Genomic DNA, 19,888 nt, shown 5'->3' on the forward strand with positions numbered 1-19,888 from the left:
AATAAATTGCAATATAATGTCACAAGCACAGTAGCTTCATGCATGTTTCTAGGAACATCGTGAGCATCGATGGGTCCATTTCTAGCTCCGGTTTGTCTTTGCTTCCTGACATGGAGGCATCAGCGAAGCTCTTCCTAGCTTCCATGAAGGTTTCCTTAGCGCGCTCCAAATCAAACTCTGGTTCTTTCGTTGGGGCCTTGAAAACCCAAGTACTATCTTCAGGGTGTTTGCCTTTATCATCTCCTATCGTAATTCCACTTCGGAGCACAATGTTCACATTGGGGTCTTCCTCGCGTGACTCAAACCTCATCATCTGCATGTTCTGAGTCGGGGGAGGTGGGAGCACTCCTTTGTCACGCAGCCTAGCTATCAGTGTGGGACAATCCTCCGTCTCATGATCAAACAAGGTACAAATGGACATGATGGAATCATTGGATTCGTACAATCACATGCATAATGTCTTGGCCCCCCGCAATTGTAACATATCAGCTTTCTGCGACCTCTTCCAGGTCCTCCTCCACCTCGGCCTCGTCCGCGCCCCTAAAATCCGGTTCGCGCCACTCCTATGTTCTGGTCAAGGGGCCGCGTTTCGGCCTAAACTCTATAGGTGGGAGTCCTATCCATCATCAGCTCATAGCTTCTACAGGTGCGCTCATCGTGTCCAATCGATCTACAAAAGTTACAGAACCACTGTTGCGAATTTTGTGTGTACTTTTGTAACAAATGGCAGTTGCCCATAGCATGCTTTCCTCCTATTTGACAAATCGCGCACCACAAAACAAGCGTCGCACTAGGTCCTGCTTGTGCCTCTGGTCTTAATGGCATCGGCCCTCCTCCCACGAGGTAATTCACGAACACCGGGCAATGGTCCTTGTCATGTCCCTGACCCTTGCATTTTACGCACCATACTTCTTCGCGCACTTCCGGGCAAGCTGTCCTGTCCTGTTTCAGACTCTGCATCTCAAGGCATAAGTTTTTCAACTGCGCATGGATCTGCTAAACTCCCAGGTTAGGATCCTGTATTAGGGTCTCATGCAGCCTCATTGCGATCTCCAAGGCCTCTGCTTGGGTTGTTAACCTCTGTTGCGACAACGCGTTCCTCAAATGCGGCGTTAGCGATGCCACAAACCATTCGCGATGTTGTCCATCCGTCAAAGTCATATTAGCTTCGCGAATTGTGCACTTCAGTCTCTGATCCAACTCCCAAGGAGTCTCGCCTGGTAGCATTGTGATCTCTTTGAATCCAATGATCGACTGCGCCTCTAACTTCAACCTGCTAAATTCTCTGTTCAGCGCAATTTGGATATCCACGATCCCTGCATTCAGATTTTCATTAGAATGCTTAATATACCAGGTCAGCGCGCAATCCTGCAGAGCGTTGACCAACGTTGCTTTCTTTATGTTATCATTTGTAACTCCCTGCGCTTCCCATACAACCTTTATCACGAACCAAAACTGGTCTGGATCTTCATTTCCTACTCCCTTGAACACCGGAAATTTTATCGCGCTTGCCATATTGACTCACGGTGGTGGCAGAGGTGGTACGGGCGAAGATGGGGGTGAAGGCGGTGAAACTGGTGGTGGCGTGGGTGGGGGTGGTATGCGCGGAATCCTCTGCCTTATCAAATTTATTGCACTCCTCGGTGAGACCTTCGCGAGCTCTTCCTCGTCCCTTCGCGGAGGTGAAATCAAGGGGCTATTCTCGGGTTCCTTACTTCCTTCGTTTTTGTAGGTTTTTCCACTTCGCGTAGCTCCGGACATCAAGGTAATTGCATAACCCTCTTTTCACACAATAACATTTTAATCCAAGTATTCAGAGACTTTACGTACTTACCTGCGGTCCTTTGAGAAAGCATCGCTCTGCCTCGCTATAGCTGACTGAAGTATCTACTACGAATTCAGTAATGAATCCTCCTATAATCCGATCAAGCCAGTGATCAATAGCGCGCGTGATCTTATCCTTCAATACTTCCAATTTGCGTACCAACTCTGGGGTCCACACAATAGGATTGTTGAGTTTCCACCTTCCTTGGCTATCTGCTAGCTTTGTGATCCACTCGTACAGCTCAGTAGGGAAAGATGTGAAGAAAATTTTGTGGATCTCGTGTACAGGTAACAATCTAACCACTTTTCCTTTGATAGCTACCGGATTCCTGTTCTCGTGCGCCGCGAACTCGTGAATTCTCCTGTCCAACCAACCTTCAATTTCTTTCTTAGTTGGATTCCAATGATACGACATTAGACATCTCTATGCAGATTCCGGTCCCGGCAACGGAACCATTTGTTGGCTTGATGGGGCCTGACCCAGGTTCGGAGTTAATTAGCCAAACAAATCCCTGTACTATTGGCCCTTTCGGCAACAGCCCGCGAAGCGCAGACTGAGGTCTCACCCGAAGCAATATGGGGGGATGCTGGAACCAAGTTTTTGCACCCTTGAGATGTCTGAGGGGTCGATTTAGTCCAACTGTGACTACCTTTGCGCAAGTTACTTCGCGCACTTTCCTAACCTGCGAGGCCTTCGCACCCTGTTATACTTGACTTCGCGCAACCCTAACCAGGGACTGAGGAGCTTCGCGCTGCTAAAGCAGCGATCTGCGCTATTTCCCCAAGTCACACCGCGGATCTTACTTATCTTCTTATAACAGTTAGTTATCTTCGCGTAAACAGATACCTTATATTATATTCACTTATTTAGCACATTCATATAAGTTCGCGCAGCAAATAAACAGTAAACTTGCAATTCATACCTAATATACTTCAAATTATTGTAAAACTTCTCTTTATTAATGCTTCGATCGGTTACAGACTCAACCTGCCCTGCGCACTCAGCTGCAGGGGTCCGCGCACTCAGCTGTGGACTACTAGGCCTCTGCACACTCAGCTGCAGAGCCTTCTCCTACTCTACGACCCAAAGACACGACTCTACACTTAGACTCAATGCTTCCTCATTAGATCTTCTTCTATTCCCTCTATGATGATCCCTTTACACTTAGAGCCTCGCTTTATTTATACAATCCCATGGGTATAACTCTCAAGCCGACATTATATTTACAAAAGGGTGGACAACCCTATGACTCAATTACAACTTCGCGCTCCGTGCCCACAAATAGTGAAGTCTTTACATCGGACTTAGTCAAAACTTGGGCTTTAAACCCGAAAACTTGCCTTGGGGGGATCCCACGCCCAACAAAAAATTATTATTATTATTTTGGAGCATGGGTTTCATGTTCAAGGTCTTTTATTTTATAGGTCAAGCACCCATTGAGTGCTTCTAGGGTTTGTCCTAGGTCAAGAAGTCAAAAGAGTCATTGTCATAAGTTGAAGACCCCATCAGGCACATTGTAACTTGTAAAGAAAATTATTTTTGTCTTTAAAAGTGTCCAGATACCCTCCAAGACCAAGTCGGCCTAGCAGTTGGCAAGTCAGCCTAAAGGAAGAGCCACGTCCACCCTTGAAGAAGCCTATAAATAGAAGAGGACTCGTCCTACTTGAAGAACATTCACTCACCACTCATTCTAGCAAAGGAAGAAGAGGACGAAGAGGATCTTTTGTTTGGGCTATTTTCTCTCACACGTGCTAAGGAGAACTAGGGTTTCTGCAGCAAGACCTAAGGTTTCTATCTTCAAGTTCGATCTTGGAGAAAAGGAGACAAGTAGGTCAAGCAAAGGTCACCAAGGGTAATCCTCATGCTCCTGAAGTGAGGGAAAGTCAAGCGAAGGTCAAAGGAGGGCTCAGAAGACAAATCGAAGCTCACACGTGTGGCAGCAGCAACTGCTGGGGGGCCGAAATTTCAGATCTGCAGTGGAGGCCAAAATTTCTACAGCTGGAGGTCGAAGAAGTGCTACTGGAAGAGATTTGACTGGGTTTGACAAGATCAGGGTTAGCACATCATCCAAAGAGGTTGGTCTTGGTCTTGGAGGGTTCTGAAGTCAGTCTTAAGGTCTTGGAATTTGTCAATTGAAGAATGTTAAATTTGGACAACTAGGTCCAAACTCCATGTTCTGATGCTCAGATTAAGAGGCTAATATTTTTGTTGGATTCCTCTTTCTGAGAGGTGTAAAATCCATATAAAAATAGTCTTAATCCGATGAGCAGAACTTATATTTTGAATTTATTATTCTTAATAAATTATATGTGCAAAGGTCAGCCAGTTTTGTAATGTAGGCTCACATGCCCAACAGATGTGTCACACACCCTCATTGATGGATATATATATACAGGAAAAGTTGGAGAGAATTTGATCACAAAAACAACTCACATCTTCCTCTCTCATCCTAAAAAGTACGAGCTACCTGGAGGACGAATTTCAGCCACACGTGGGAAGGACGAAGAGGATTTTTCTGCTGCTAGGGTTTCTGCTGCTAGGGTTTCGCAGAAGTTTGACCAGCGTTGACTTTGGTCAACGCTTGGTCCAAACAAGCTGAAAACTTGTGGGAGGTTCGATTTTTGAAGGCCATACTACCTAGCACAAAAATCGAGGTCAAAGGGTTGACCGTTTTGCTGCTGCGTTGACTTTTAGCTTGCTGCCCCTGCGTTGACTTTTCAGGACAACGTTGACTTTTGTAGAATTGACTTGGGTTGACTCATCTACTGGTTGGAGGGTTGTTGTGACACATGCTGGGCTGGCTGACCAAAGGAGACTTTGCTGGTTGAAGCATCCTGTTGACCGCCGAAACAAACACATACATTTTTCTTGTTTCTGATTTGTCTTCTGTAAGATCTGCTTATATGTTCTATCTGCATTTTGCTTATCTACTTGTATGATTGCTGTGAGAAAAGTGAAATTGCTCTTAGCATAGAACATCTACAAAACTTTACATGGTATCGGAGCTGAGGTGAAGACAAACTCTATCTATAGCAATCATCATTGAAGGAAATGGATTCCTCTAAGCTTGAATTCAGGGAGAATGACAAACTGACTGGAAGTGATGACTTCCATGCCTGGAAGATGTTATTAGATCTCAAATTAGAAGATCATGATCTCCTAGATCATGTGACAGGGAAGATTCAAGAACCTCCATCAAATGCCTCTGCTGCTGTTAAACACAAGTATAAGAAGGGAGAAATCAGAGCAAAACTGCTGATCAGGGAATCCATAAATAAGAGTCTGGTTGCCTACATATCTGAACTAGGCACATCCAAGGAGATGTATGACAAACTGATACTTATGTTCCGAGTAAACAATGTGAACCAAGTGCTATTCCTCAAGAACAAGTTGAAGAATATGAAGAAGGGCCGAGACGAGTCTATTCAAACTTTCTTTATGAAGTTGACCGAAACCGGGAACAATCTGCTAGCTATTGGGGAGACAATAGCTGATCGTGAGATGGTTCTCACCGCACTTGGAGGACTTCCATATGAATGGCAAGTATTCACAACTACCATTCTCAACAATAATACCATCCCTAACTTTGATGAGCTTCTGTCTAGATGTATGCAAGAAGAAACAAGGATGAAGGAATTTGATAATGAAAGAAATGCTGCCTATGTTGCTCATTCCCGAAAGAAGAACTCTGGTGGTTCCAAGGACAAAGGAAGGACTAAGACTCAAAAGAAGAAGGGTAAATGTTTCACCTGCCATAGGACTGGACACTATGCTAGAGAATGCCCCTTCCAGAAGAATTCTCCCGATAGTGACGACAACAACAACAACCGAAGGAATGGGAATCAAAGAAATGACAAATCCAAAGGAAAGAGGAAGGCTCACTTTGAAGGAAACCATCCACCTTCTAAAAGGACCAGAAATACCAGGTATGAGGAGTCTAATGTTGTTGATAAAAGAAATGAGTATATTCTAATATCTGCTCTCTCAGCTGCATCTCCGCCCGACACTATGGATGTCTGGCTAATCGATAGTGGTGCCTCAAGACACATCACCGGATTCAAGGAAGCACTTTCTGACATGGTTGAAAGGGATACTAATCTAGAAATTACCCTTGGGGATAATGCCACTTATCCTGTGAAAGGGACCGGGACTGTGACCCTCCACTTGTCTCAAGGACAAGTCCTCCATCTACAAGATGTACTCTATGTACCCAAATTGAAGAAGAACCTTGTGTCTGTATCTGCCATGGAAGACAAAGGATTCAATGTAACTTTCTCTGATGGAAAGGTACTCATGTGGAAGAAGAGCTTCAAGGAAGCTATCTCAATTGGTTTTAGAGTTGGTACACTCTACCAGGTTGGAGGGAGTCCGTTGGGAGCTATGACTTGTGATACTATCCGTCAAACCGAACTATGGCACCGAAGATTTGGACACCTTCATTACAAGGCTCTTCCCGAAGCAAGGAAGGTGGTGACAGGGATGCCTGATTTTGGAAATAATCATAAAGGTGTATGTAAGGGCTGTGCTGAAGGAAAACATACAAGGGGACCTTTCCCCTCAAGTGTCACAAAGACATCTGAGATATTGCAACTGGTCCATTCTGATCTTTCCGGTATGTTGCCTGTAACATACCTGGGGGGATGTTCTTACTATATGACATTTACTGATGACTTCTCTCGCAAAACCTGGATATACTTCTTGAAGAAGAAGGATGAGGCTTTCATGTGGTTCCGTACCTTCAAAGCCTTGGTGGAAAATATGACCAGAAAGAAGATCAAGATTTTGAGGACTGACAATGGCACTGAATATGAGTCAAATGAGTTCAAAGACTTTTGCAGAGAAGCTGGCATTAAGAGGGAGACTACCACTGCATATACTCCTGAGCAGAATGGTGTTGCTGAACGCAAGAATAGGACTATTGTGGAAGCTGCCCGTGCCATGCTATGTGACCAGGGTCTTCCAAAGTTTCTGTGGGGAGAAGCTGCAAATACTGCTGTGTACATTCAAAACCGATGCCCTCATTCCGCTTTGGACTCCAAAACTCCCGAAGAGGTTTTCTCTGGTAAGAAACCTGATGTCTCACATTTTAGAATTTTTGGATGTCCTGTCTATTTTCATGTGCCGAAAGAAAAGAGAAGTAAGCTGGACGCTACTGGGAAGAAAGGAATGTTTGTGGGCTACAGTGAGACTTCTAAGGCATATAGAGTCTATGTACCTGGTCAAAGGGAAGTAGAGATAAGCCATGATGTCACTTTTGACGAAGATGCTTCCCTGAAGAAAGTAGTAGATCTTCCTAGATCTGAAGAAAACCATGAAGAAAGACCTGGAAATCTGGAAGAACCCCAGGATGAGACTATGCCTGATGTTGAAGAGCCAATGGACCCTATTGATCCTTCCCCTTCTCTAGGAAAGAGGCCATCATGGCTCAGGGACACCCTCGAAGATGCTGAGGGTCATGCTGCCCCAAGGGGAACATTCCGAGAAAGCAAGAAGCCGTGTAGATACCAAGGGTATCTAGCTGCCATGAGTACTATTATACAATCTGAACCTGGATCTTTTGAAGAAGCCATCAAGCATCAAGTCTGGAAGGATGCTATGCATGAAGAATATGAGGCTATTATGAAGAATGATGTCTGGGATGTGGTCCCGAGACCGAAGGACAAATCTGTTGTCACCGCTAAATGGCTCTACAAGATTAAACATGGATCTGATGGGAGTGCTGAAAAGTTTAAGGCAAGATTTGTTGCCCGTGGCTTCTCTCAAAAGGAAGGAATTGACTATGACAATATATTTGCACCTGTGGCTCGATATACCACCATCCGATCCATCATAGCCCTTGCTGCTACGCAAGGATGGAGTCTTCATCAGATGGATGTCAAGACTGCTTTTCTGCATGGTGCAATAAAGGAAGAGGTGTATGTAGAACAACCTCTGGGATTTGAAGTTCAAGATCGAGACACTTATGTCTGCAGGTTGAAGAAAGCCCTCTATGGGTTAAAGCAAGCACCCAGAGCTTGGTATGAGAGGATGGATAGTTACTTGATGAAGCTGGGCTTCACTCGAAGCAATGCTGATCCAAACCTTTACTTTAAGGTTGAGGAAGGAAAGCCTCTCATTCTAGTGCTGTATGTGGACGACCTCTTCCTGACAGGTGATGACCCTCTCATTCATCAATGTAAGAGGGAGCTTGCTGCTGAGTTCGAGATGAAAGACCTAGGACTGATGCACTATTTCCTAGGCCTGGAGGTCTGGCAGAGACCTGGAGAGATTTTCCTTTCTCAAGGAAAGTATATTGTGAAGCTTCTGGAAAGATTTGGGATGGTGGACTGTAAGTCCGTGTCGACACCAATGGAACTCAACTTTAAGAAGTTGAGTGGCAGCGCTGCAGGGCCTATCTTGGCCAATCCTACTGAGTATCGTCAACTCATAGGAGCTTTGATGTTCTTAGTGAACACCCGTCCGGACATATGTTTTGCAGTGAATACTTTGAGTCAACAGATGGTTGAGCCTCATCATTTTCACTGGGTTGGTGCCAAGAATCTTTTGAGATATCTTCGGGGCACGATAAACCATGGGCTGAGATACACTGCCGGGAGTGTGATACTCCGGGGATATACTGATGCCGATTGGGCTGGCAGTGTGGTGGATCGTAAGAGCACATCTGGATGCTGTTTCAATCTTGGTTCTGCTTCGATCTCATGGATGAGCAGGAAGCAGAAGTCGGTGGCTTTGAGCACCGCGGAGGCCGAATACATTGCTGCTAGTATGGCCTGTTGTGAAGCAGTTTGGTTGAGGAAGCTCTTTAGTGAGCTGTTCCAACATGTGCTAGATACCACTGTAATACTCTGTGATAATCAGAGTGGGATTCGTATGACTGAGAATCCTGTGTTCCACGACCGATCCAAGCATATTGATATCAGGTACCACTTTATCCGGGATATGGTACAGCGAGGTGCCGTAAGGCTCGATCATATAGGAACTGATGAGCAGGTCGCGGATATTCTCACTAAGCCCCTGGGGAAGGTCAAGTTCCTAACCTTCCGTGAGAGTCTTGGTGTCGTGGAAAGACCCTATGATGTGGGTCCTGTTGGACAATGAGCTCTGGGAGCTCTGGGGGGCTTTGGGGATAGCTTCTCGGAGCTATAAGCACTCATAATGCTTCTGCCCCACCCTTGTGATTATTGAGCTGGTTTGCCACTCATTTAATCTGTGCCCCGTATGCATCCTACCCATTGAGTTCAGGGCTCATGGGAAGTACCTCTCATTTGGCCAATGAGGTGTGGAAAAGCTAGAGACTATTAGCAAAGACTGATGGACGCATCAGAGATTTCCGTACTCTCTATCTAGGATGGCATGGTCCAACCACTTGATCTGGGATCAAGATTTGTGAGGTCTGGGACCTCTGGACTGATTATGTCAGTCGGGGAATGATGTCTTTGTGACTGACCCACTTCTGTTCTGAAATAAAGAAGCCAGCAAAGCAAGTTTCGGCGGGATGACTCACGATGTTAATTGCACTAATAGATGGAGTTCTCCCTAGTTGAGAGGGAGTGTTAAATTTGGACAACTAGGTCCAAACTCCATGTTCTGATGCTCAGATTAAGAGGCTAATATTTTTGTTGGATTCCTCTTTCTGAGAGGTGTAAAATCCATATAAAAATAGTCTTAATCCGATGAGCAGAACTTATATTTTGAATTTATTATTCTTAATAAATTATATGTGCAAAGGTCAGCCAGTTTTGTAATGTAGGCTCACATGCCCAACAGATGTGTCACACACCCTCATTGATGGATATATATATACAGGAAAAGTTGGAGAGAATTTGATCACAAAAACAACTCACATCTTCCTCTCTCATCCTAAAAAGTACGAGCTACCTGGAGGACGAATTTCAGCCACACGTGGGAAGGACGAAGAGGATTTTTCTGCTGCTAGGGTTTCTGCTGCTAGGGTTTCGCAGAAGTTTGACCAGCGTTGACTTTGGTCAACGCTTGGTCCAAACAAGCTGAAAACTTGTGGGAGGTTCGATTTTTGAAGGCCATACTACCTGGCACAAAAATCGAGGTCAAAGGGTTGACTGTTTTGCTGCTGCGTTGACTTTTAGCTTGCTGCCCCTGCGTTGACTTTTCAGGACAGCGTTGACTTTTGTAGAACTGACTTGGGTTGACTCCTCTACTGGTTGGAGGGTTGTTGTGACACATGCTGGGCTGGCTGACCAAAGGAGACTTTGCTGGTTGAAGCATCCTGTTGACCGCCGAAACAAACACATACATTTTTCTTGTTTCTGATTTGTCTTCTGTAAGATCTGCTTATATGTTCTATCTGCATTTTGCTTATCTACTTGTATGATTGCTGTGAGAAAAGTGAAATTGCTCTTAGCATAGAACATCTACAAAACTTTACAAAGAATCTATAAGGAAGAGAAGGGATTTGCAGGTTTTCGTCTCAAGTGGAGAGGTTTTGGCCTTGGCTTGCAGCCTATATTTTGTGTTCTTGTTCTTCTTGTTTTGGTAGTTGTTTGATGATTCACAAATATAATAATAAGTAACAAAGCTAATAAGCAAAAGAACATCACAAGCAGTTATCAAGGAAAGAGAATTAATCATAATCATTGCCCTACTGAATTCTCAACAATAAGTGCTAATGAAGACCAGCCAGACAGAGACTAATATTGTTGTTTTAACGTGTATTTGTGACATGAAGTATTAAAGAAGGGACTTGGAGATAATGCTTCCATGTTAAGTTTAGAGTTGGTTTAGGATTTTGTTGAGAGAATATTTCAACTCCCATATTCATATTTGGAATTAGTTGGATCTACTTCCAACTATATATATGTATTATATTTGTGATTGAATGAGTGAAAAAAATATTGTATAGTGTACAATCAAATTTCTTTGTCCCATTTGGCATGATACAAGTTCATACAACCCACCCTAAATCTTATTATCTGATAGATAAGAGTGACATTTTTCCAGTATCTATACCGTGTAATTTGACTTATCTCTCTCAGATTGGCAGGTGGTTCTGGGAATGGTTATTGTTGACACCTAATCCTTGTGAATCATGATTGGGTGAATTATTGTAAATAGATAAATAGGAAATATGAACAGTCATCGGGAGACGAACTGAACAGTCTCTCCCTCATGTATATAATGAAGACCTACCTGATGGAATAAAACAATCAAATTATTTCTGCCTTATGGAGTTACTGCCTGGCCTGACATGGTATCAGAGCCAACTCCTTTTTAGCTCTTGTCCCTTGTAACTCCCTTGTCTGCTCTCATATACCTGCGCTGCTCCTCCATACAATTAGCTGCGCCCTCTGTCTGCCATATTCCATTTATACAGACCTGCGCCTGACATTCACCTGAACGATGCAAACGTTCCTCTGCCATATTCTCTGCTAAACGTTGGTAGCCTGTTCCACGTATTCTGATCTGCTGAAACGTTCCTCTGCCTGTTCATCTGAATGCGTTGATTGCTCTCTGGTGTCAAAGCGCTTCATATTGCACTGCTCGTCTATCCTCTCGCTCTTCTTTCTTGTTTGCTGCGGCTCCCTTCTTGGGAGGAAGTCTTCTGAACTTTTCACAGTCTCCCAACACCAAATTCATGTGGCGATCGAATGCCATGAATTTTCCAATCAGGTGACGCCCATCCTGTATCGTCACCTACCTTTGCTACTGAACTTCTTGTTTGTATCCCATTACAGTAAGGCCATTAAGGCGTCGCCTCTTTTGGTAGATGGTAGACGCGTTTTTATCGAAGAAAAGTGGTGGTTATCTGATCGAGCATGCCGTTGCGGTTCGAGCTGCAGAAACCGGGTCTCGCAGCGCGGTTTGGCAGTCAGGGTCGCTGTCGTTAGGCATCCGAGGAAGGGATGGAGTTTGCATTCTTTGGAGTCAATTAGAAAGGGAGCCTTTGTTTGTAAGTATGCAGGTGAATTTTTTACAACAGTTGAAGCTAGAGAAAGGCAACGGCGTTATGATGATTCCATTTTGAGCAAGCACAATTTTCGTTCTGCTCTTTTGGTCATAAGAGAGCATTTGCCTTCGGGTAAAGCATGCATGCGGATGAATATTGATGCCACAACCAAAGAAAAAAAAAATTGGTGATAACGCTTACAATTTCTTGGCAACGATTGCTTATTTCTTGAGCTCGTTTGCGCCTCCTGGGGCGTTTGTTTGGCTGGAGTATGTGTTGTTAGGAGTCGTTTGCGTAAAGATTACAATCATGCTTTACATTAAGTCTTCATCTTACTGATGCGCTGATACATTTTGAATGATTGAGTTGTGACACAATATCTGATAATTGACATTTTGCAAATTGGCATCGTTGGTTTTATATGAAAGAGAACAGTATTATGAATGGAATTGAGAGTGCAAATATGACTGTTCTACGCAGTGCTTTATGCTGTTGAGGATATATTTTTTTTTGACTTAACGCTGTGCAGATGAATATGAATTGACATTTGAGTTTGTTGTCTAGTCACATCAGAAGTAATTTTTTTTTTCCATTAAGAGTAAAAGTTTTGCAGCAGAAGTTTTTTTTTTTGCTACAGTATGCATTCAATCATATCCATGGTGGGAATAGTTCTCACTGGCAAGGAGAACTATCCTGAATGGTCCCAGATGATAAAACACACCCTCATTTTCAATGAGTTGTGGAAAGGAGTGTGTGTCGGAGAAGGAGACAATGAACCAGTACAACCTACCTCAGAAAAAGAGCTCGTCATTTGGGAAAACAAGAACAGCAAAGCTTATGCATTAATCGTTGCATCTGTAAATGAAGAGGTGAGTCGCCATATTTCGTCATATTCAACTGCCTTTGAAGCCTTACAAAAGCTGAAAGAACTCTATGACTCACATTCAGCACTTGAAGTTGTTCAACTCATGATTAAACTCTTCACTCTTGAAATGCAAAATAATGATCCTCTTGCTCTTGCATCTGAAGTAAAGTCTATAATGCATGATATCAAATCCACTAAGGTTGAATTGGATATTCCTCTTATCGCTTTTCTCAAGGCACTTTATCCTACTTACTCCAATTATCTTGAGTCATTGCAAGCAAATGGAAATCTCAAAGATATAACCTTCGACTCTCTTGTGAAAAAGTTTGCTGAAGGAGAGAAAGCTTTTGGAAAGAAGACAGCCCCTGAATCTTCTAAAGAGACTGTGTGCCTTGCTCATAAAGAAAAGCATCCTGCTCAAGATTCTACAAGAGGAAGAGGTGGACGAAGAGGAAGAGGAAGATATTTCAGAGGCAGGGGGGCAGACATTCTCAAGGAGAAAAGGCAAATTTGCACTGTATTCGCTGCAAAAGAAATGGATCACATGATGCCTCTACATGCAAGCTACCATGGGACAAAATTGAGCAGAAAAGAAACCAACAGAAAGGTAAAATTGATGATACAGACAAAGGTAAAGCACCTGAATCTGCTCACTATGTTGTGGCACAATGTAACATTGGAGTAAATGAAGATTTATTTAATGCTTCACTTGCTTCTTTGAAAAATGATTGGTTGCTTGATTCAAGAGCAACTTGCCACATGACTCATAGATTTTTTTTTTTTGAAGATTTCACTGACAATGTTGATGGAGCAGTATACTTTGCAGATCAATCAAAAATCAAGCCATCAGGGCTTGGCACAATCAGGCTTAAACTGCCTGGTCTTCCAGACTTTCTTCTACATCATGTTCTATATCTCCCATAGCTCAAGAGAAACTTGATGTCCTTGGTCCACATCCACCAGCAAGGTCACTCCATTCATATGTTTGATGGCAAGCTTGAGGTAAGAAAAGCATCTGACCACTCACTTGTCATGAGGGGAATAGAAGAAGAAAGGCTTATCAAGCTGCAAGGAACCTCTGCTCATGCACAACATTTCTCATACAATTCTCATCACGAAGAAGGTACACTTCCATCAAGTTTATTATGGCATGCTAGATTTGGACATTTGAACTATGACAGTCTCCGCTTGTTGAAGAAAAATGGTGTTGCTGGTATGCCTACAATTCCTAGGAAACTTAAGCAATGTGATGCTTGCCTTCTAGGAAAGCATAGCAAACAGTCTTTTCATGATTCACATTCAAGAGCACATAGAAAACTTGAACTCATTCATTCAGATTTACGTGGTCCAATGCCTGTTCCTTCTGCAAATGGAAATAAATATATCATGACATTTATTGATGACTACACCAGAATGTGTTAGGTTTATTTATTGAAAAACAAATCTGATTCTTTTCAAACATTCAAGAATTTTCATAAATGGATTGAAAATGATGCACAATCTCATATTGGGTCTATTCGCACTGATAATGGAAAAGAATACACATCAAATGAATTTGAAAACTATCTTCGCCAACATGGGATCAAACATCAAACAACTGTGCCTTATAATCCCCAACATAATGGTGTAGCTGAAAGAATGAATAGGACAATCTTAAATATGGTACGATCCATGCTCTTTTTCAAGAATGTAAAGATAATGTTTTGGGCTGATGTTGTTCTATGTGCTGCATATATAAAGAAGAGATGTCCATCTAATGCTATTAGAAACAAGACTCCTTATGAAATGTGGTATGGACATGTTCCTTAGGTAAAGCATCTCAGGGTCTTTGGTTCCACCTGTTATGCCTTGATACCAAAGGTACATAGAAACAAACTTGGTGCTAGAAGTCGTAAGTGTATCTTTTTGGAATATTCAAACACCTCCAAAGCATACCGCCTCTATGATGAAGTAAATAAGAAGTTTGTTGTATCTAGAGATGTAATTTTCCTTGAATCATCCAAAACTAACAATGTTGTTGAGCGGCAACTTGATCGTTTGGTTAGATTCGAAAAAGCATAATCATTTCAAGAATTTTAATCAGATTCCACATCTTGAAGGGGGAATTCCTATACTAGATCAACATGTGGAATCTTCTTCTGAAGAACACTTTCCCCCACATGAAACTCCAACAACGGATGATGCTTTAAGTGATGTAATTGATAGAATTGGGAGACTCAATCTTGATTCAGTCCTTACTCAATCAACGGAGCAGCCTGGACCATCTGAGAAAGGTCCCCCAAAGTGGCTGACAAAGACACTTGAAATTGTTCATCCTGATGAAGTTGGAAAGACAAGAACCAGAAATTCAAACCGGAAAAATGGAGGTGATGTAGATGACTCTAATTCACTTGTTGATATGGATGTTTCTTATGATTGTGAATTGAACTTGTCTACAGATTTTGAACCAACTTCCTTCAAAGAAGCTGCTTCTCATGATGAATGGAAAGAAGCGATGCAAAAGGAGTATGATGCCCTCATAAAGAACGACACTTGGAAGCTGATTGATCCTCCATTTGGTACCAAACCAATTGGCTGCAAGTGGGTCTACAAGAACAAGTATAAAGCTGATGGCTCACTTGACAAGCACAAAGCTAGTCTTGTGGCAAAAGGTTTTGCACAGAAGGAAGGGGTCGATTATGAGGAGACTTTTGCCCCCACAGCAAAATGGGCTACCATCCGGACACTCTTTGCACTAGCAGCTCAGAACGGTTGGAAAGTCCATCAAATGGATGTAAAAACTGTTTTCTTGAATGGAGATCTAAAAGAGAATGTTTTTATGTCCCAGCCTGAAGGATTCGCTGTGAAAGGACATGAACATAAAGTATGCAAACTTGTGAAGTCCTTGCATGGCCTCAAACAAGCACCGCGAGCCTGGTATGAAAAACTAACTGAGCATCTTCTGAAACTCAATTTCAAACATTTTGATCTTGATGATGCAACTTTATTTGTCAAGAAAGTTGGCAAAACAATTGTATATCTTGTGGTATATGTAGATGATCTTTTGATGACAGGGAACAATGAAAGCTACATTGCATCCATAAAGAAGGCATTGGGGAAAAGTTTTGAAATGACTGATTTGGGCTATGTTCATTACTATCTTGGCATTGAAGTAACCCAACATCCAAAGTCCATATTTCTTTCTCAAAAGAAATACATTGGAGATCTGTTGAACAGGTTTGGCATGACAGAGTGCAATCCTCTTGCTACTCCAATGGAACAAAACTTAAAACTCACATCTATTGAAGGAAAAGAATTTGAGGATGCAACAAAGTATAGACAGCTTGTAGGAAGTCTCAACTACCTAACTACTACCAGACCATACATTTCGTTTGTTGTTGGAATCCTCTCCAGGTTTATGCAAAAGCCTTGTGAGGGACATTGGTCTGTTGCAAAAAGAGTTCTAAGGTACTTGAAGGGAACTCAAGACTTTGGAATCAAGTATACACAGGTGGACGACTTCAGTTTGATTGGATACTCTGATTCAGACTTCGATGGAGACAAAGAAACTGGGGTATCAACTTCAGGATATGCTATGAGTCTTGGATCAGGAGCTGTCTCCTGGAGATCACGCAAACAATCAGTTCCAGCAGATTCCACAACAAAAGCAGAATACGTGGCAGCAACTGAAGCAACAAAAGAAATTGTGTGGCTCAGGAAAATTCTTGAAGATTTGCAGGTAAAACAAGTACAATCAACTCCACTCATGATTGACAATACCTCTACAATAAAGTTGGCCAAGAACCCAAAGTTCCATGATCGAACGAAGCACATCAATACTAAATATCATCTTATTCGACATCATGTTGAGGCCAAAACAATCCATCTCCGTCATTGTTCCACAAATGAGCAAATTGCAGACATCTTCACCAAAGCGCTTGGAAGGGAAAAGCTTGAACGATTCAGAATGATGCTTGGACTCACCAACATCCCTTCAGATTAAGGGGGGAATGTTGACACCTAATCCTTGTGATTGGGTGAATTATTGTAAATATATAAATAGGAAATATGAACAGTCATCGGGAGACAAACTGAACAGTCTCTCCCTCATGTATATAATGAAGACCTACCTGATGGAATAAAACAGTCAATTATTTCTGCCTTATGGAGTTACTGCCTGGCCTGACGGTTATTTAGAAAGAGTTACATTTCATAGGAAACGCCCCAAATCGGATTGTTCTAATTCACTTCTATGAGATGGTTTGCACTTTTAATTGAAATTTTTCAGTATACGTTTTTCGTGATCTCTCGACAAAGCATCCCCAGTAAACAACATTTCGCAAAATAATTCGTTCATTAGTATTTCATACTCCCGTACTTTAGCTAAATTTATGCAGATTTATCAGGAACCAGCCATCAGCAAAAGTTTTCCCATTAAGTTATTAAAAAACATGACTTCAGGGCCTGCCCCGTGAGTCTTCTTCAGCTTAGACTGCAGGTTTGAGAGTATTTATTTTGCCAAAATCATCTGAAACTTCCATCCAGCCTGATCCCTTTGAAACTGGTGCCGTGTGTGTGGGGCAAACTACAGCGAAAATGGAACCCTCATGAATTGTTGAACAATCTGTCGATCTCACTGGTAAACCAGTGCCTTCGTATTTGATGTGTAAAGTTCCAAAATCACAAAGGAAAGAAACTTAACAATTTGGTACAGAGGGACAAAGATTAAGACAATTAGCATATGTCCTATATCGGTTGCTTCAAGGCACAAATAAATCACCTGCTGTACTTTATCAAGATTCAAAATATTTTTATTTCCACTGATTTCTTTCAAATGTTGCCAGAAACAGGGAACAGGAGAGAATGGATATGGGAACAGAATGAGAAACAAGGCTAGAGGGTTTAGGGGTTAAAAAATGAGAACCCACACCTCTCCCAACGCATGTATGCATTTTAAAATTGATCAGTAATGTAACAGTACAGTGTCTTGGTTGAAGTGCCTAGAATCGCTAGATGTTTGACATGGGTTTGCCATAATGCTACGACTATGATGGATGTATTTATCTTCTTCTTTTTCCGGAGAAATACAGTTTTTCGAGTGCCTGGATATCAAGCATTCCATCAAAGGATATTGGTACCATGACAGTCTTTCATGGATTTTCTCCCTCTTCCTTAATTTTCTGGATGATGGAAGGACGGTAGTAACCTTTCGTGAAAATACTGGTGGGTAACTCCAAGGGACTCAATAGGATTTAATCCCAAAACTTCCATAAATTTTACACAAAACCATCCGCTAATTAAACTAACCTTTTACACAAAAAGCATCCAATAATTAACTAACCTTTGAGGCTATGGTGGATGCATCTATCATCATTGATAGATGGATGAAGATACTAATTAGTAGTGATTGAATTCCTCTATGATTGCAGATGAAAAACCGGAATTAACATAACTACATGTACAACCAACTTTGAATGGGAACACAACAAGACAGGTCTCTCGCTGAGGTTTCTCGTAACAAAATTCTAAACTCTTTTATTGCCACTTATTTCTTTCAACTAGTTTTAATTCTTTAATAAAACCCAGCACCACCCGACCTCACTGGTCTGGCTGCTCTGCAAGTGAGCTACATGTCCTTCATGACAGGCACCTTATTGCTGCCTCCACCTTCCATCATGTTCTGGATTAATAACCTTCGTAGTTGAGGAAAAGCTCTATCATACAAACAGCCCAAGTTCTAACCCAGCCAGGTATAGAGCCCTCGTATTTGTAAGGCAAGTGTTTAACCTTCTTCCGTTCCAGCCATCATCAAATGATCTTAACAGATTTCCCACAAACAAACTTGGGCTAAGTAAACCTTAATAAGATACTTTAACCTTCATACAAATATCTAGATTGGCAACAGCCATATTTGCATAGCGTCTATAAAACACTCTATACCTTGATTTTATAAATAACAATTGGTTGACAGGCTCTTCGGGCATTGAATGCCTACAGCCCATAAGGCCCTTTTTAAACAAATTCCGTTAAATTTTGCCTACACTTCTACCGAGGAGGATCGAATGAATTAACAATTAAGTAACAGATGATCCTGTGATTGTTATCTATCCTTGTACTTTCGATGGCATGAGAGTTAAGTTTTCTCCTGTTAGAGTTCGAATGAATATGACAATCTTATGATCAAGTGCCAAACGATGAAATATGATACAAGAAAACAGATTACACCCACCTCGAATCCTTGGGTGCCGAGTTTAATGCGCGGTATGAACGCCATTTCTAAAAGCTTGGAAAATATGAATTCGTACAGTCGTAGACACTCTTGCAATGCCTCCAAGCTTCGTTGACTTCAAAGAGTGGCGGCTTGTCTAGCAACAGGAATTTGCTATACAGAACTAAACACGTGCAAACACCTGCGATTCATGTCGGTGGAGATGTGTGTGGGCATTGGTATTAATAAGTTGAGAAAAGGAAAAGGAAAAGACTTTAAGTTTTAAAAGGGGAAGGTAGACTATCGTAACATATATTATCACAATTTTATTATTGCAGAGGAGAGGAGAATCCCTAACAGTTGAGATGTTTAGAAGATGACAAAGTTATGAATTATTTTGGAAAGGAGTTGCTCATGTTATTTGGTGTTTTCAACTTAAATATCTGCAATGGTCTAGAAAAATGGAAAAGGTCTCGGAAGTTCACTTGCAACACATATAATGGGGCAAGTGTTGTTGATTACGTTATTTGTTCTCAAAGTTTGATAGAAAGGATAGATGACGTTAAGATTGGAGAGCATATGTGGGACTTAAAATCAGACCATAATCCCAATTTATATAAAGCTATCTTGGTTAGAAGAAAGACAACATAGGAGGAAAACCCAATGTTCTTGACAATCGATATCAAGGGGCAGAATTCTTCTAACACAAGAAAATTGCATTATCTTCAAAACAATGTTGGAGAGATCAATTCGGAAGGGGAAGAGTGGTTCCCAAAGCCTCAATAGTCATGAGTTAACAAACATAATTCAGAGTGCACTTGAGAAGTGCAAAAGAGCAAAGAATAGGAAATCTGAGTCAAATTGTTCTCTTGTAAATGTTTGGTTTGATGAGGAATGCAAAATGGCAAGGAAAACCTTGAAAAAAGGCAGGCAGGGAGAATATGAATGTAAAGCTATATAAGCATATTTTAAAGAGGAAGAAAGATGAGTTCATGCAAACAAGGTGAGAAGAGTTAATATATCTAGGCAAGAATAACCCAAAGCTTTTTTGGTAAGAACTTCAACCAAGGAAGAAGCAAATTGAAAATA

The 19,888-nt window shown here is 41.8% G+C and overlaps 1 protein-coding gene across 1 annotated transcript in view; it reads right to left on the bottom strand.

The window, feature by feature from the left end:
• LOC149242106 (putative aldo-keto reductase 1) overlaps positions 1-19,027 on the bottom strand; it is a 430,501-nt gene extending 411,474 nt beyond the window's left edge. The window contains exon 1 of the mRNA XM_089374178.1: positions 18,821-19,027. Within this exon, the coding sequence (XP_089230304.1) occupies positions 18,821-18,865 (45 nt within the window). The 5' untranslated portion in view covers positions 18,866-19,027. The remainder of the gene's footprint in view (positions 1-18,820) is intronic.
• Between the last annotated feature and the right edge of the window lie 861 nt (positions 19,028-19,888).

The sequence above is a fragment of the Pinus tabuliformis genome, chromosome 8, assembly GCF_031772625.1.
Source record: "Pinus tabuliformis cultivar Carrire ecotype Pingquan chromosome 8, CPIR1, whole genome shotgun sequence".
NCBI classification, from domain to species: Eukaryota; Viridiplantae; Streptophyta; class Pinopsida; order Pinales; family Pinaceae; genus Pinus; species Pinus tabuliformis.